The 16886-nt window shown below is 38.2% G+C and overlaps 1 protein-coding gene across 2 annotated transcripts in view; it reads left to right on the top strand.

The window, feature by feature from the left end:
- Positions 1-16886, top strand: part of LOC142343208 (choline O-acetyltransferase-like) — a 154507-nt gene that overhangs the window by 108518 nt on the left and 29103 nt on the right. For both annotated transcript variants that reach the window (XM_075394952.1, XM_075394951.1), the window contains 2 exons: positions 7371-7569; positions 9315-9502. In XM_075394952.1, the coding sequence (XP_075251067.1) occupies positions 7371-7569; positions 9315-9502 (387 nt within the window). The remainder of the gene's footprint in view (positions 1-7370; positions 7570-9314; positions 9503-16886) is intronic.

Genomic DNA, 16886 nt, shown 5'->3' with positions numbered 1-16886 from the left:
TATATTGTGAGAATGTGTTTCAATTGTTTTGCGGTCGCAACTTTATAACACAACTCAACTATTATGACGTAATTATCCCTTGAATACTATTTTTAGATCACAAACTCAAACTCAAACTCAAACTTTGACTTTTAATTAGAGCGATAGGCCAAGTTTTCACATTTCATTATATTTGGTAATTCAAAGTTACACGGTCACCGATTATTGTGTTTTTAGTACTAAAGTAGTCTTTTTTCAAAGTCAATAATGCTTGAATAGTGTTTTTGGATCACAAATTCAGACAGAAACTCAAAACTTCCATTTTTATGTAGAGCGATTGACCAAGCATCACCATTTATTATACTTGCTTATCGAAATCCATACCGCCTCCGATTGTTGAATTTTGAATACTAAAAGAAAAGTCTTTTTTTTTTAAAAAAAAAGTCAATTATCCTTGAATACTATTTTCAGAAACTTTTAGGTAAAGTGATCGGCCATGTTTCAAAATTTTATTATACTTGCTTATCCAAAGCCATACCGTCTCCGGTTGTTGAGATTTGAACACTAATAAAGAAGAATATTGTTTCTAATTCCGCAAAAAGTACAGCTCTGGAACCATTTGGTGCCCATTGAGTGTAAGCAGACGTTGAAAACAAACAAAATTGGTTCATCTAAACACGTAAATTTAAGGTTTTTGTTTGAGCTCACAAATCCAACAAGACTGTTTCACTTAATTTTGTTGAGAAACGTTTCATGAGGTTGGTTTGTTTTTAATTTTCTTCAGATAAAAAATGACCAAATGAAATTCAATAAAATTAGGAAGAAGTTAATATAACAAAATTTGCAAAATCATGAAGTGCTAAACTTTTAATGAATAACAAGTTCACAATTACAATCTTAGCTGTGAACACATCCTGAACCGAAGCTAAGGTTAATATGAAACTCAACTAACACATGTCCTTTTGGCAAGCTATCCCAGCAGTCTTCAGTCTATATGAACTGCGAAACGTAAGGATTTAGAAAAAGTTGTGTATTACCTGACAACTGAAACAACAGGTGACTCTGAATAAACATATGAAAACAACTATATAGCATAAAACCTGTTTTTTGGATAATGTAGGTACGTTGCAAACTGTTTGTTTCCATTAAGGTACACACTATGGAGTTTTGAAGCAAGCATGTTTCTATAAAATTGATATTATAAATAGACATAGTACAACGCCATTGTGAACTAGTCAACGTTTACGCTATACAATCCTTCATATTAGAAATTTTAAAAAGTTTGCGTTTCATATCTATCAATTAATTGTAAATGGAATCAGACGTCATACATTGAATACACAAAAAAACAGCATTTGAACAAAAGACCTAAGTTTATGACTGATCCATCATAAGCGAAAAAAGTTTACAAAAATTTTCACTTCAAAAAAAGAACATAGCAATAAAACTTAATTGAAATTCTAAAAATTAGACTGGTTCGCTAAACAGTAAAATCCTACTGTGATTTAATTAATTAAATATCAACCTGATATATCATACCATGGATGGACAATTTTTAATGTTAAATTAACAAATTAAAATTGAGCTCAAAATCGCTGAGTTAATGTATACGACAAAGCTTCAGCGTGTTTTATATCTTTGAAAAAACTTTAAACACTTAATGATTTGTTGAAAATATTGGCGGGTAAATTCTATCGGTCTGTGTCAGTCAGGACATATTACTTTGAAGTAGATAAAAGCTTCTGTTGTTTATGCTCAACGAGTCTCTAGAGATAAGATTTGTTTTCATTTTTTAGAAAAAGAGAAACACATTGTTGTAGATACTTAGTAAACAATAGGTAATATTTGAAGGTATTAAAAGGAAGTAGTAGTAAGTACTAGTGTAACTTAGAACCAATAAGTAGTTGTAGTAGTTAGTAGTAGTAGTATCTAGTAGAAGTTGTAGGTAGTACTAGTATGTAGCAGCAGTAGTAGTAGATACTAATTGTAGATAGTAGTTGTAGGTAGTAGTAGTAGGCAGTAGCAGTAGTAGGTAGCAGTAGTGTTGTGTTAAATTCCAACATGTTCGCCAGACTGCTTAGCCCAATTATATGTTATAAAGACTCTGCTCCTTTTAATTTTAGATTCCTTTGGATTTACCTCTTTTCGATGATCTATGAAATACCGTTACGGTAATCTCATTTTAAAACGTGGACAGAACAAAAAGTAATCCAAAGTTTTAACACAGGGTTACTGAACGCAGTAAATTTGATCCAAGAAGACACTATTACGAACGTTGTTGATTTCTGGTTGCTTGAGGTGCTCTGGTACCTTACTTGCAGTGTTCAATAGTTGAATTTATTATAAGCATTTACTGAAGATGCTTTTCGCTATTGTTTAATATTTCAGTCCCAGCACGCAATATCCATTACTGCTTTTATCATTACGCAGACAAGACCTATACATTTTTGAATCTGTTTCTACCAACCACCCACGGATCCATAGTTAGTGTTTGTTCTTGCTTAATTGATAAAGTGACTAATTAACTTTTGAAAATTTTAGCGTTTTTACAGTTCCAGTGCAAACTACTCTTCTTGTACATCATTACACTTTTTGTCTGATTCAAGCTCTTGATAAATTCCTATCATTCTACTTTATTTAACTAAAATGTTCAGCTGCTCCTGCATATCATATTTTTCCCACCAACAATTTCGGTTTTTTTTACAGAGTTTATTCTTTTTACTTAGCTAAATTTTTTGTTTATCTCTCAACAATTCATCTCATATATATTTTTCCTGTAAATAATCTTGCTCATTCCTAGACGGGTAGCTAAATAAGTGTAGAGAAATCTGTTTTCAAAAAAGCATGTTCAGAACATCAAAAAGTTGTTTTTTATCTTCTGTGTTGCAACACTTTATCATTTTCTTGCCAAGGATTAAAAGACAAAAAGCATGAATTTAAATTTTTTCTGTAAAAAATATTGATAGTTTTTAATATGTTAGCTAGATAGGTGTAGAAAATTCAATTTTCAAGAAAACATGCTCAGAACATCAAAAAATTGTTGTCGTCCTCGGTTGTGACATTTTGCTTGCCAATGTTTAAAGGACAGAATTTATCAACGATGAAGGTCAAAATCTGTTTGCAAGAAATAATATTATTGGATCGTGGAGACAAGTAACAACATTCTTCTAGGCAATTAAATTGTCTCCAGGCACTTATCTCACTCTCTCTCTCTCTCTCTCTCTCTCTCTCTCTTTCTCTCTCGTTTGACTTGCAAGCATATAAATACATGAATACATAAACACATTCAGACATATATACATACATTCCACTGTAAACATATAGAAAAAACGAACACACATAAAACAAGAACGTCTTGGCATATACGCACATTTACAATTTCTACACACAAAAATTCATTTCAGCTTATACTCATTCAAACATATAACTAAACTTAAGCACAGTTATATTTATTTTTGAACAAATATACACTTTCATACTTATACTTCATTATTATATACATGAATACGCTTAATTTTATACATAAAATTTTCATTCTTTCCTTTCTTTCAATTGTTCATCCATACATAAAAATTACAATTTTGATCACATGCAAACAAATATATGGACTTGCTTTGATAGAAACATACATAGTTACACATGTATATAAAAAAATAAAGACAAGCTTTCCAGATCATACTGTCTGTACGTTTGCAAAATTATTCTCAACAAAAACTGCTTCTGACTGCTCTTTGACTTGTTTCAGACTATTTCAGAAACTGAGTTTTTTGGTCCTACTTGGTTGAACAAAATGAAGTCCACAAAAATCACTTTTGAGTGCTCTTTCATAGCGCAAAATTCAGTTCAGACCATTTTAGGACTTTAAAATATTTTGGAATTTTTTTCTCAAAAGTTTGAAATTTTTGTTTGTTTCGACCCCCATACTTCATAGGTGAAAAAACTGAAATCAACAACAAAATCACTTTTGAGTGCTCTTTCATAGCGCAAAAATCCACTTGAGGCCATTTTAGGACTTTGAAAAACTTTTGAAAATTTTTGAAATTTTTTCCAAGTTTCGGACCTTTAGTATCTGTAATGCGAAATTTTTCCTATTACCACTAAAGTGATACAGTCAGGGCGTCTAACCAGCTCAGAAGTGGTTTTTCTCTCCACAGTAACAATTTCAACAAGTGTAAGTTGCCTAGTGACTGTAGGTGGGGGGTCCGGACCCCTCCCTACAAGTGCTCAAGTCAACCAAAATCCTGATTTCTTTCGATATGGAAGTTTTTTCAAGTTTCAGCAGTCAGTATAGCACCAAGAGTCTCCCCGAGACTGCTGAAACTTGAACAAACTTTCATTTCGAAAGAAATCAGGATTTTGGTCGACATGAAAGTCTTGCAGGGGGGTTAGGACCCCCCCCCCCTACAGTAACTAGGCAAATTACTATACTACTTATCTTGCTAGATCTTTCAAGACGAAGGCCTCTTCTATGATCTTGCAAGATGAATGTTTATCTTGTAGTATTCATCCGAGCTCCTTCCGACATTATTTTACCATCGCATTGTCTTTCATTTTGCGCAGAAAACATTTGAGATACAGTTGCACGTGTTTTAAGAGATAAAATGAAACAAAAAACTTCAGGATTATTTTAACGAAAGAAGAACTACTTATATTCAGTCGCGTAATGATAAACTGTTCTGTTGAATAATGCAAACACAATTATGCTCTCATTTCGAACAAAAAATAAGTTTTAAGTTTTTTTATAATAGTCCTGTAACCATTCACAGGCGACTGGTATAATGTCGAGTTAAAACATTGTCTACTAGTGGAATCTAGACCCCACTTGGCGTCCATTAGGTTGCTTGCAACAAATACGATTCCAGACATGACGCGAAAATAGTTTCACAAATCGTAATTAAAATATATATGCGCTCCCTAATTAAAACACGCACTTGTGAAATGTCTAAACTTTGCAATGTCACGAGTTACCAGGTTTGAAACTCTTTGGATCTATTCTGTCCCCCGCTTAGAGCACATATAAATGTACAGCCCCGGGTTTTTGTACATAATAACATGCTGTATAACAGCACATAATTTTTACTGGGGGTCATTAAAAACACTGTGGGAACAAAATCAATCCAATTTTTTATACAAAAGCAAGAAGTCGAAATGCTGTAAATCTTAGACATTTTCGAAAATTCCATTCAAATTTTTATCACACATCTCTAACCTCTGCTCTGTTCTCAGTAAACGACTGAAATTCTTAGCAACTTCCAGCAAATTCACGTAAACGGTACCTGAAAGCAAAGTATAAATCCCCCACAAGGAGAATTGGTAAAATGGGTTTGCACAGAATGTTCCAACCCTTCAAACGATGCAAAGTTGTATATGATTAAAAATTGAATCTTACTTCGTTGGATTTTGATGAATTGTATTCTAACTTGACCATTGCTTGTCTCCAGAATGAGAGTGATGACCTGTTTTCAAGAATGAACAACAGCTCTCCAATAAATCGCATTGTACTTTGCGGCCAGTTTTACCACAAAACATCATCCCTTCACTCTTTAAAAAATAAAGTAATAAAGTAAACATGATACAAGTAAATAAATATAGCAACTATGTTGCAAGAAAATAGCTTCGAATACCTGCAGTTTCGAGACATCAATGAAAAGCAATAGCCACAAATAATTTTGAACAGAAAGATTTCATACAAACTTTTGTAATGTCAGTGATTATTTTGAACTTATGCACGGTAAAATTTACATTAAAAAACATTCCGTTAGATTAGGTTATATTCAATTTGCCTCAGCTCCACTTTAAGTTAGCAAAAAAAATGGGAGATAGAATTTCATTTTGAGACTGAAGTAAAGTCAAATGAGAAAATTATACCTATGCAAAAGAATAAAAAACTCCATGAATAATTCTAAAAAAACGGATGAATGCATGTGCAAAAGCTGATATGGAGGGCGCGCGTAACAATATATAGTTAATGCAACAAATTACGTCACTTCAGAAAAAATATAGTGACAAGTTCTGAAATACATTCCAAAGAGCTGATAAAGTTTTTAAAAAAATCGAGCTGAGGTCAATTGAAGATTGCGAGCCAAACAAACAAAATATTTTCACAAAAAGGAAAAACTAATAATAGCATTTAAATTGTTGACGCTTTTGGTTTTAGGGGTAATGGGTGCGGCTGAACTGTAAAAACAAGTGAAATAGAGAACTGTAAGCCTGGTATCTAGACACATTTTGAGCTGGACATATAAGAAACAATTAGAAGCAAAAAAAAACAGAAACCAAAAACTTGAAAATAGCCGAAAAACGACATAGGATTAAGTGAAGCTTCCTGGTGCTTATATCCTCAGAAACAAAAATGGAAGTACGCAAGTTATAAATACGCAAAAACCCAGCTTCAAGCTCGAAAACGCTCGGTTGATTACTTGAATTTAAAAACATTAAATCTGAAGTAATCAAAAACTAAAAAAAATGAAAACTCCTGGCTTAGTTTTCTGTAATATATCTGACACTAACACGTCTAACACTTATTTCCCCAGATCTACAGAACAATTTCTGTACAAGCCAGCAGAGTCTTGGTTTGGGCTGGGTATTTTCAATGAAAATGAAACCAGACAAAGTAAATTTTAAGGTTTTGGAAAAAATGAGAATAATTTTTACAAAGTTGCGGAGTCCTTAAACCAAATGTCATACCATATTTCTGCTGCAAAAATGTAAGCACTATGCAAATGCATTCTAGGAGTTTTTTGCCCAAACTTTTTTAAAAAAATGGTGAACATTTTTCAAAAATTTCAAGAAATGACTATTTCACCTTTAATTATTGGCTTTCCCAGCAATTTCAGCGCGATAAAAACATGCAAGACTACTGGTGCCAGAGTTGGGTCACTAATGCAACTCAAAAATCTCTAATTGTTTGTCTGTGTTAGGATAAAATTACATATGATAAAAAACACGAAGCGTGAAACGGTCAAAGATGTTTAAAAAATCGGAAATTTGACTCAAGAAACGAAAAGTTGGAACTTCGAAAAAATTTCTCGAGAAACGAAATTCGAAAAAAACCCACAACAACTGTTTAAGTTTTTCATAGTTCAATGATTTCAGTTTTATCTCTCTCTGCAAAAGGTAATGGTCGGCCAAAATGGTCTAACAAAAAATAGAGCTGGAAAAAGTTCCTAACCTCGCTTGCTTTGGGGTTTGGAACAATAGGGGGTAGAGTCTTGATGTTTTAAAATGTAGTATTTATCTTTGAAAGTGGCCAGCCTATTTTGGCGAGTGAGACCGTGTAACTCGAATATTTCTCTATTTTGTCTATTATAGGATAAGATCTGCTCGAGATGTATAAGCATTAAATTTATTCGTATTTTTTTTTGCTTTAGTGTTTGTTTATTTAACTCTAGTTCTACGCTCTCAAAGTTGGATCTAGTGGAGGTAGACCCATAGACGAGCAGTCACTCTTCGAATCATTCAAGAAGATAACAACTGATCCAATCAGTGTCAATAATTCCGACCAGAAAGCATCAGATTGTTCCAAAGTTGGAATTGGAACCACCGCTAATAGGAAGGAATGGGCTCAGCTGTGGAAACATCTTTCTGAGAGTAAGTGATCAAACTTTAAAAAGGGGGACCTTTAGTCCCCCCCCCCCCCCCCCCCCCAGCTTAGTGAGCACATATTATTTGGTCCCCCAAAACGCACTTCAGTATTTTAACATGATGAGTTACTATGTAATGGCGCGCGCTCTGCAATTGGGGAGTGCATTACGAACTGGAACGGGGACCATAAACTGAAAAGATCCAAAAAAAGCCTAGATAAATTAACCAGCAACTTTGCAGTATACTAAATTTAGGAAGAGTGCAGCGCCTGCAAAATTACCCACTCATTACACCCTAAAATTGCCCAAAAGACATGACTGAGAATGTCAGAATTGTATATGCAAATTCTGATTCGGAGTGTTGCGAAAAAACTGATGAACATGATCTCATTATCAAAAAACTAAAAACAACATCAAAAGAATGTTGCCAAATAATGATTCGGTGAAATGTCTTTTTCCCCGTGCAATCTATAGTTGATACGTTTTAATGATTATAATTGCATAGTACAATTATTGTAGATGATCACGACTCCATCGGGATATGGACCAATTTTAGCGCAAAACAACACAATGGTTTGTTCAAACAAGAAAGAAACAGTTAAAAAAACAACTGGCAGATTAAAAACGATGCAGAAAAATGTCATTCAAAAGTTTAAGCTACCTTTTGAAGACAAGTTTACGAAAAATCAATTACAAAATTGCGTTATTGGCAACAGAATTGGTGTGATAGGTACCTTTTCTAGTCAACAAAATTTGAATCTACACAAACAAATTGCAAAATGAAAAAAATTGTAACAGAATAAAAGTTAAGAATTGGATGAAACATAACTCATTAACAATAAGTGCAAAAAAAGCTTGTCAATTGCAATGGGAAGACAGCAATTTCTTACAACGCGTATGAAAAAAAGGGGGTTGAGTATGGACTTATTGCGTAGGGCAATACTTTTAAGACCTACCTCATGGAATATCAATTAGCTTTAAAAGCGCATAATAAGGACATGTTTCCCGCAGAAAACATGAGCCCATAACTTAATGGATGCGTCAGAAAAAAGTCAAACTGTTTTTGAAATGTATTTGGCACAATTATTCAAAGAACTGCTCAAATATTTCAGAAAGGATTATCATGTTGCAGGTTTTGTAACTTCAAATACAGCATGGACAAAAACAAAAAATGCAAAAAAAAGGACTTCTACCACAACTAACGTGTTGTTCCAGCCACATGGAAAAGTCTCTGACAATAAAAAATCAACTCCTCGTTGCGTGGAGTTTCCTCCTTGAAAATGAACTAATACTCAACAACCCGTCAAAAATAGCGCATACACAAATATAACAATTCTTGACAACCTGTTAGAGAATTATGTTTTTTGATAACAAAGATCTATGCGAACTGTTATTTCACTGAGTGCAATCTTCAATGACATGGTTTGTCTTTTTGAGTTCTTCAGAGCCCTCACATGATGACTAAAAAATACTCTCTGGGGACCCTCCAGGCGGTTATATTCTTATATATCCATAATGTAGGTGGTAAATGCATTGAAACTTGAAATTACGATACTTAGTTACGCAACAGAATGTTAAATTGTACAACACATCTATTGACAACCAAAATAACAGTCCCAGAATAACAGCCCCAAATAGTGTCCTCCCCATTTTGATCAGGCTCAAACAATACAAATGAATTCAAAATTTTAAAAACAAGTGTTCTCCGGGATTACAAAAATTGCTTTTATAGGAAACAAATTGGTGTTATAGGCAAGACAAACAGGAAGAATCTGAATATAATTGAGTCGAGTTTTGCCATGATATGTCTCGATGACTGTGAGACCCATCAGATGGGAAGACAAGACAACAGCCACACCCCACATGATAGTGTCTTGAGACAGTTACTACTCGGTGGGGAGAAAAATTACGGCAACAGGTGGTACGACAAAGCATTGCAGGTTAATTTACACATTCTAGCTTATAAATAGCTGTTTTGTGAGAGTTTTTGTCAATATCTAATCCTAAGAGTCGTTGTTTATACATTGACTGTCAGGCTTTTCTGGTTGACGAAAACTTAATTTTTTGTAGCTGACGTAACAAGATGGGGCTTTTGTTTTTCAGGTGTTGAGTATCTTTAACAATAATAGTTAGATGGTCAAATTATGCAAGAAACTGGTCCACAAAATCCAATCTGATGTTGAGTCATAATTTTGTTTTAACTGTTTTGACTCTTAGAAACTCGTTGACTTCGCTTGCATAAATTGTAAATTATTTCTGGCACGATTGTCCACGAAAAATCCACACAGAAATGTAAATGAAGTCGACTTTTGCCCTATATGGACTATACTTACTTAGTTTTCCAAGTAAAGTCCACATTTGGTAGAAGGTCTGTACCAGCTGATGATGATATCTTGTTGCTAAAATTAACACCGCGAGTTGAATAGCTTCGAGAGGGTTATAACGGCCCAGAAAAATGCTTTTAATCAACTCTCGCTTCGATTGCAGCAGTTGCATAATTTACTCAACCTTGTAGCTGATTAGAATTCGACGTTCCACCACTCGCCATATAGCAAAAGTGGCGAGAAAAGTGTGTGTGTGTGTGTGTGTGTGTGTGTGTATGTGCGTATGTGTATGTGTGTGTGTATGTGCGTGTGTGTATGTGTGTGTGTGCGTGTGTGTATGTGTGTGTGTGTGTGTGCATGTGTGTATGCGCTGGTGTGTATGTGTATGTGTGTCTGTGAGGGTGTGTATGTGTGTGTATGTGCATGTGTGTATAAGTATGTGTGTCTGTGTGTGTGTGATCGTGTGTGTATGTGTGTCTGTATGTGTGTGTATGTGCGTGTCTGTATGTGTGTGTATGTGCGTGTGTGTATGTGTCTGTGTATGTGCGTGTGCGTATGTGTGTGTGTATGTGCGTGTGTGAATGTGTGTGTATGTGCGTGTGTGTATGTGTATGTGTGTCTGTGTGTGTATGTGTGTGTATGTGCTTGTGTGCATGTGTATGTGTGTCTGTGTGTATGTGTGTGTATGTGCGTGTGTGTATGTGTGTGAGAGTCTCTGTGTGTATGTGCGTGTTTGTGTGGGTGTGTTTGTGTGTGTGTGTGTGTTTTTGTCTCGAGTATTTATGTGTGTGTCTGTGTGTGTATGTGCGTGTGTGTGTGTGTGTGTTTCTCGCTTATTTATGTGTGTGTGTGTGTCTGTGTGTTTGTGTGCGTGTGTGTGTGTGTGTGTGCGTGTGTGGGTGTGTGTTTGTCCCGCGTATTTATGTGTGTGTTTGTGTGTGTATGTATGTGTTTGTCTGTGTGTGTTTGTCTCGCGTTATTATGTGTGTGTTTGTGTCTGTGTGTGTATGTGCGTGTTTGTGTGTATGTGTGTCTGTGTGTGTATGATCGTGTGTGTATGTGTGTATGTGTGTGTATGTGCGTGTGTGTATGTGTGTGTATGGGCGTGTGTGTATGTGTCTGTGTCTGTGTATGTGCGTGTGTCTATGTGGATGTGTATGTGCGTGTGTGAATGTGTGTCTGTGTGTGCGCGTGTGTATGTTTTTGTGTGTATGTGTGTCTGTGTGTGTATGTGCGTGTGTGTATTTGTAAGTGTGTCTATTTGAGTGTGTGTGTGTGCCTGTGTGTGTTTGTGTCGCGAATTTATGTGTGTGTATGTGTGTCTGTGTGTGTGCGTGTGTGTTTGTGTCTGTGTGTGTGTGTTTGTCTCGCGTATTTATGTGTGTGTGTGTGTGTTTGTGTGTGTGTGTGTGTTTGTGTGCGTGTTTTTGTCTCACGTATTTATGTGTGTGTATGTTTGTATGCGTGTGCGTATGTGTGTATGTGTGTGTATGTGCGTGTGTGTATGTATGTGTGTGTATGTGTGTCTATGTGTTTGTGTGTGTGCGTGTGTGTGTTTGTGTGTGTGTGTTTTTGTCTCGCGTATTTATGTGCGTGTGTGTGCGTGTGTGTGTATTTGTGTCTGTGTGCGTGTGTGTGTATGTGCGTGTGTGTGTTTGTGTGTGTGTTTTTGTCGCAATTTTATGTGTGTGTATGTGTGTCTGTGTGTGTGCGTGTGTGGGTGTGTGCGTGTGTGTGTGTGCGTTTGTGTGTGTGTTTGTGTTTTTCTCGCGTATTTATGTGTGTGTGTGTTTGTGTGCGTGTGTGTATGTGCGTGTGTGTGTATGTGCGTGTGTGTATGTGTGTGTGTGCATATGTGTGTCTATGTGTGTTTGTGTGTGTGTTTTTGTCTCGCGTTTTTATGTGAGTGCGTGTGCGTGTGTGTGTATTTGTGTCTGAGTGGGTGTGTATGTGCGTGTGTGTGTTTGTGTCGCGAATTTATGTGTGTGTATGTGTGTCTCTGTGTGTGCGTGTGTGGGTGTGTGCGTGTGTGTGTGTGCGTTTGTGTGTGTGTTTGTGTTTTTCTCGCGTATTTATGTGTTTGTGTTTGTGTGCGTGTGTGTATGTGCGTGTTTGTGTATGTTTGTGTGTGTGTTTGTCTCGCGTATTTATGTGTGTATGTATGTGTGTGTGCGTGTGCGTGCGGCGTGTGTGTGTGTGCGTGTGTGTTTGTGTTTGTGTGTGTGTTTTCGTCTCGCGTATTTATTTGTGTGTGTATTTGTGTGCGTGTGCGTATGTGTGTATGTGTGTATGTGCGTGTGTGTATGTGTGTGTGCATATGTGTGTCTATGTGTGTGTTTGTGTGTGTGTTTTTGTCTCGCGTTTTTATGTGAGTGCGTGTGCGTGTGTGTGTATTTGTGTCTGAGTGGGTGTGTATGTGCGTGTGTGTGTTTGTGTCGCGAATTTATGTGTGTGTATGTGTGTCTCTGTGTGTGCGTGTGTGGGTGTGTGCGTGTGTGTGTGTGTGTGCGTTTGTGTGTGTGTTTGTGTTTTTCTCGCGTATTTATGTGTTTGTGTTTGTGTGCGTGTGTGTATGTGCGTGTTTGTGTATGTTTGTGTGTGTGTTTGTCTCGCGTATTTATGTGTGTATGTATTTGTGTTTGTGTGTGTGTGCGTGTGGTGTGTGTGTGTGTGTGCGTGTGTGTTTGTGTTTGTGTGTGTGTGTGTGTGTGTGTTTGTCTCGCGTATTTATGTGTGTGTGTGTTTGTGTGTGTGTGTATATGTGTGTGTGTGTTTGTGTGTGTGTTTGCTTCGCGTATTTATGTGTGTGTATATTTGTGTGCTTGTGCGTATGTGTGTCTGTGTGTATATATGCATGTGTGTGTATGTTTGTGTGTGTGTGTTTGTCTCGCGTATTTATGTGTGTGTGTATGTGTGTTTGTGTGTGTGTGTGCGTGCGTGTGTTTGTGTGTGCGTGTGGCGTGTGTGTGTGTGTCTGTGTGTGTTTGCGCGTGTGTGTGTTTGTGTGTGTGTGTTTTGGTCTCGCGTATTTATGTGAGTGTGTGATTGTGTGTGTGTATGTGCGTGTGTGTGTTTGTGTGTGTGTGTGTGTTTGTCTCGCGTATTTATTTGTGTGTGTTTGTGTGCGTGTGTGTATGTGCGTGTGTGTGTTTTATGTTTGTGTGTGTGTTTGTCTCGCGTATTTATGTGTGTATGTATGTGTGTGTGCGTGTGCGTGCGGCGTGTGTGTGTGTGCGTGTGTGTTTGTGTTTGTGTGTGTGTGTTCGTCTCGCGTATTTATTTGTGTGTGTGTGTGTGTATTTGTGTGCGTGTGCGTATGTGTGTATGTGCGTGTGTGTATGTGTGTGTGCATATGTGTGTCTATGTGTGTGTTTGTGTGTGTGTGTGTGTTTGTCTCGCGTTTTTATGTGAGTGCGTGTGCGTGTGTGTATTTGTGTCTGAGTGGGTGTGTATGTGCGTGTGTGTGTTTGTGTCGCGAATTTATGTGTGTGTATGTGTGTCTCTGTGTGTGCGTGTGTGGGTGTGTGCTTGTGTGTGTGTGTGCGTTTGTGTGTGTGTGTGTTTGTGTTTTTCTCGCGTATTTATGTGTTTGTGTTTGTGTGCGTGTGTGTATGTGCGTGTTTGTGTATGTTTGTGTGTGTGTTTGTCTCGCGTATTTATGTGTGTATGTATTTGTGTTTGTGTGTGTGTGTGTGCGTGTGGCGTGTGTGTGTGTGTGTGTGTGTGTGCGTGTGTGTTTGTGTTTGTGTGTGTGTGTGTTTGTCTCGCGTATTTATGTGTGTGTGTGTTTGTGTGTGTGTATATGTGTGTGTGTGTGTTTGTGTGTGTGTTTGCTTCGCGTATTTATGTGTGTGTATATTTGTGTGCTTGTGCGTATGTGTGTCTGTGTGTGTATATGCATGTGTGTGTATGTTTGTGTGTGTGTGTTTGTCTCGCGTATTTATGTGTGTGTGTATATGTGTTTGTGTGTGTGTGTGCGTGCGTGTATTTGTGTGTGCGTGTGGCGTGTGTGTGTGTGTCTGTGTGTGTTTGCGCGTGTGTGTGTTTGTGTGTGTTTTGGTCTCGCGTATTTATGTGAGTGTGTGATTGTGTGTGTGTATGTGCGTGTGTGTGTTTGTGTGTGTGTGTTTGTCTCGCGTATTTATTTGTGTGTGTGTGTGTGTATTTATGTGCGTGTGCGTATGTGTGTATGTGTGTGTATGTGCGTGTGTGTATGTGTGTGTGTGTATGTGTGTCTATGTGTGTGCTTGTGTGTGTGTGTGTTTTTGTTTCGCGTTTTTATGTGAGTGCGTGTGCGTGTGTGTGTATTTGTGTCTGAGTGCGTGTGTGTGTATGTGCGTGTGTGGGTGTGTGCGTGTGTGTGTGCGTTTGTGTGTGTGTTTGTGTTTTTCTCGCGTATTTATGTGTTTGTGTTTGTGTGCGTGTGTTTTTGTGCGTGTTTGTGTATGTTTGTATGTGTGTTTGTCTCGCGTATTTATGTGTGTATGTATTTGTGTTTGTGTGTGTGTGTGCGTGTGGCGTGTGTGTGTGTGTGTGCGTGTGTGTTTGTGTTTGTGTGTGTTTGTGTTTGTCTCGCGTATTTATGTGTGTGTGTGTTTGTCTGTGTGTGTATATGCATGTGTGTGTATGTTTGTGTGTGTGTGTGTGTTTGTCTCGCGTATTTATGTGTGTGTATGTGTGTTTGTGTGTGTGTGTGCGTGCGTGTGTTTGTGTGTGCGTGTGGCGTGTGTGTGTGTGTCTGTGTGTGTTTGCGCGTGTGTGTGTTTGTGTGTGTGTGTGTGTGTGTGTGTTTGTCTCGCGTATTTATGTATGTGTGTGAGTGTTTGGGTGTGTGTGTGTTTGTCTCGCGTATTTATGTGTGTGTGTGTGTATGTGTGTGTGCATATGTGTGTCTATGTGTGTGTTTGTGTGTGTGTGTGTTTTTGTCTCGCGTTTTTATGTGAGTGCGTGTGCGTGTGTGTGTATTTGTGTCTGAGTGGGTGTTTATGTGCGTGTGTGTGTTTGTGTCGCGAATTTATGTGTGTGTATGTGTGTCTCTGTGTGTGGGTGTGTGGGTGTGTGCGTGTGTGTGTGTGCGTTTGTGTGTGTGTTTGTGTTTTTCTCGCGTATTTATGTGTTTGTGTTTGTGTGCGTGTGTGTATGTGCGTGTTTGTGTATGTTTGTGTGTGTGTTTGTCTCGCGTATTTATGTGTGTATGTATTTGTGTTTGTGTGTGTGTGCGTGTGGCGTGTGTGTGTGTGTGTGTGTGTGTGTGTGTGTGTGTGTGCGTGTGTGTTTGTGTTTGTGTGTGTGTGTGTTTGTCTCGCGTATTTATGTGTGTGTGTGTTTGCTTCGCGTATTTATGTGTGTGTATATTTGTGTGCTTGTGCGTATGTGTGTCTGTGTGTGTATATGCATGTGTGTGTATGTTTGTGTGTGTGTGTGTTTGTCTCGCGTATTTATGTGTGTGTATGTGTGTTTGTGTGTGTGTGTGTGCGTGCGTGTGTTTGTGTGTGCGTGTGGCGTGTGTGTGTGTGTCTGTGTGTGTTTGCGCGTGTGTGTGTTTGTGTGTGTGTGTGTTTTGGTCTCGCGTATTTATGTGAGTGTGTGATTGTGTGTGTGTATGTGCGTGTGTGTGTTTGTGTGTGTGTGTGTTTGTCTCGCGTATTTATTTGTGTGTGTGTTTGTGTGCGTGTGTGTATGTGCGTGTGTGTGTTTTATGTTTGTGTGTGTGTTTGTCTCGCGTATTTATGTGTGTATGTATGTGTGTGTGCGTGTGCGTGCGGCGTGTGTGTGTGTGTGCGTGTGTGTTTGTGTGTGCGTGTGGCGTGTGTGTGTGTGTGTCTGTGTGTGTTTGCGCGTGTGTGTGTGTGTGTTTTGGTCTCGCGTATTTATGTGAGTGTGTGATTGTGTGTGTGTATGTGCGTGTGTGTGTTTGTGTGTGTGTGTTCGTCTCGCGTATTTATTTGTGTGTGTGTGTATTTGTGTGCGTGTGCGTATGTGTTTATGTGTGTATGTGCGTGTGTGTATGTGTGTGTGCATATGTGTGTCTATGTGTGTGTTTGTGTGTGTGTGTTTTTGTCTCGCGTTTTTATGTGAGTGCGTGTGCGTGTGTGTGATTTGTGTCTGAGTGGGTGTGTATGTGCGTGTGTGTGTTTGTGTCGCGAATTTATGTGTGTGTATGTGTGTCTCTGTGTGTGCGTGTGTGGGTGTGTGCTTGTGTGTGTGTGCGTTTGTGTGTGTGTTTGTGTTTTTCTCGCGTATTTATGTGTTTGTGTTTGTGTGCGTGTGTGTATGTGCGTGTTTGTGTATGTTTGTGTGTGTGTTTGTCTCGCTTATTTATTTGTGTATGTATTTGTGTTTGTGTGTGTGTGTGTGTGCGTGTGGCGTGTGTGTGTGTGTGTGTGTGTGTGTGCGTGTGTGTTTGTGTTTGTGTGTGTGTGTGTTTGTCTCGCGTATTTATGTGTGTGTGTGTTTGTGTGTGTATATATGTGTGTGTGTGTGTTTGTGTGTGTGTTTGCTTCGCGTATTTATGTGTGTGTGTATTTGTGTGCTTGTGCGTATGTGTGTCTGTGTGTATATGCATGTGTGTGTATGTTTGTGTGTGTGTGTGTTTGTCTCGCGTATTTATGTGTGTGTATATGTGTTTGTGTGTGTGTGTGCGTGCGTGTGTTTGTGTGTGCGTGTGGCGTGTGTGTGTGTGTGTCTGTGTGTGTTTGCGCGTGTGTGTGTTTGTGTGTGTGTGTTTTGGTCTCGCGTATTTATGTGAGTGTGTGATTGTGTGTGTGTATGTGCGTGTGTGTGTTTGTGTGTGTGTGTGTTTGTCTCGCGTATTTATTTGTGTGTGTGTATTTATGTGCGTGTGCGTATGTGTGTATGTGTGTGTATGTGCGTGTGTGTATGTGTGTGTGTATATGTGTGTCTATGTGTATGCTTGTGTGTGTGTGTGTTTTTGTTTCGCGTTTTTATGTGAGTGCGTGTGCGTGTGTGTGTATTTGTGTCTGAGTGCGTGTGTGTGTAT

Source organism: Convolutriloba macropyga, chromosome 7 (assembly GCF_964194025.1).
Source record: "Convolutriloba macropyga chromosome 7, txConMacr16.3, whole genome shotgun sequence".
NCBI lineage: Eukaryota > Metazoa > Xenacoelomorpha > Acoela > Convolutidae > Convolutriloba > Convolutriloba macropyga.
This window is presented reverse-complemented; position numbering and strand designations above follow the sequence as displayed.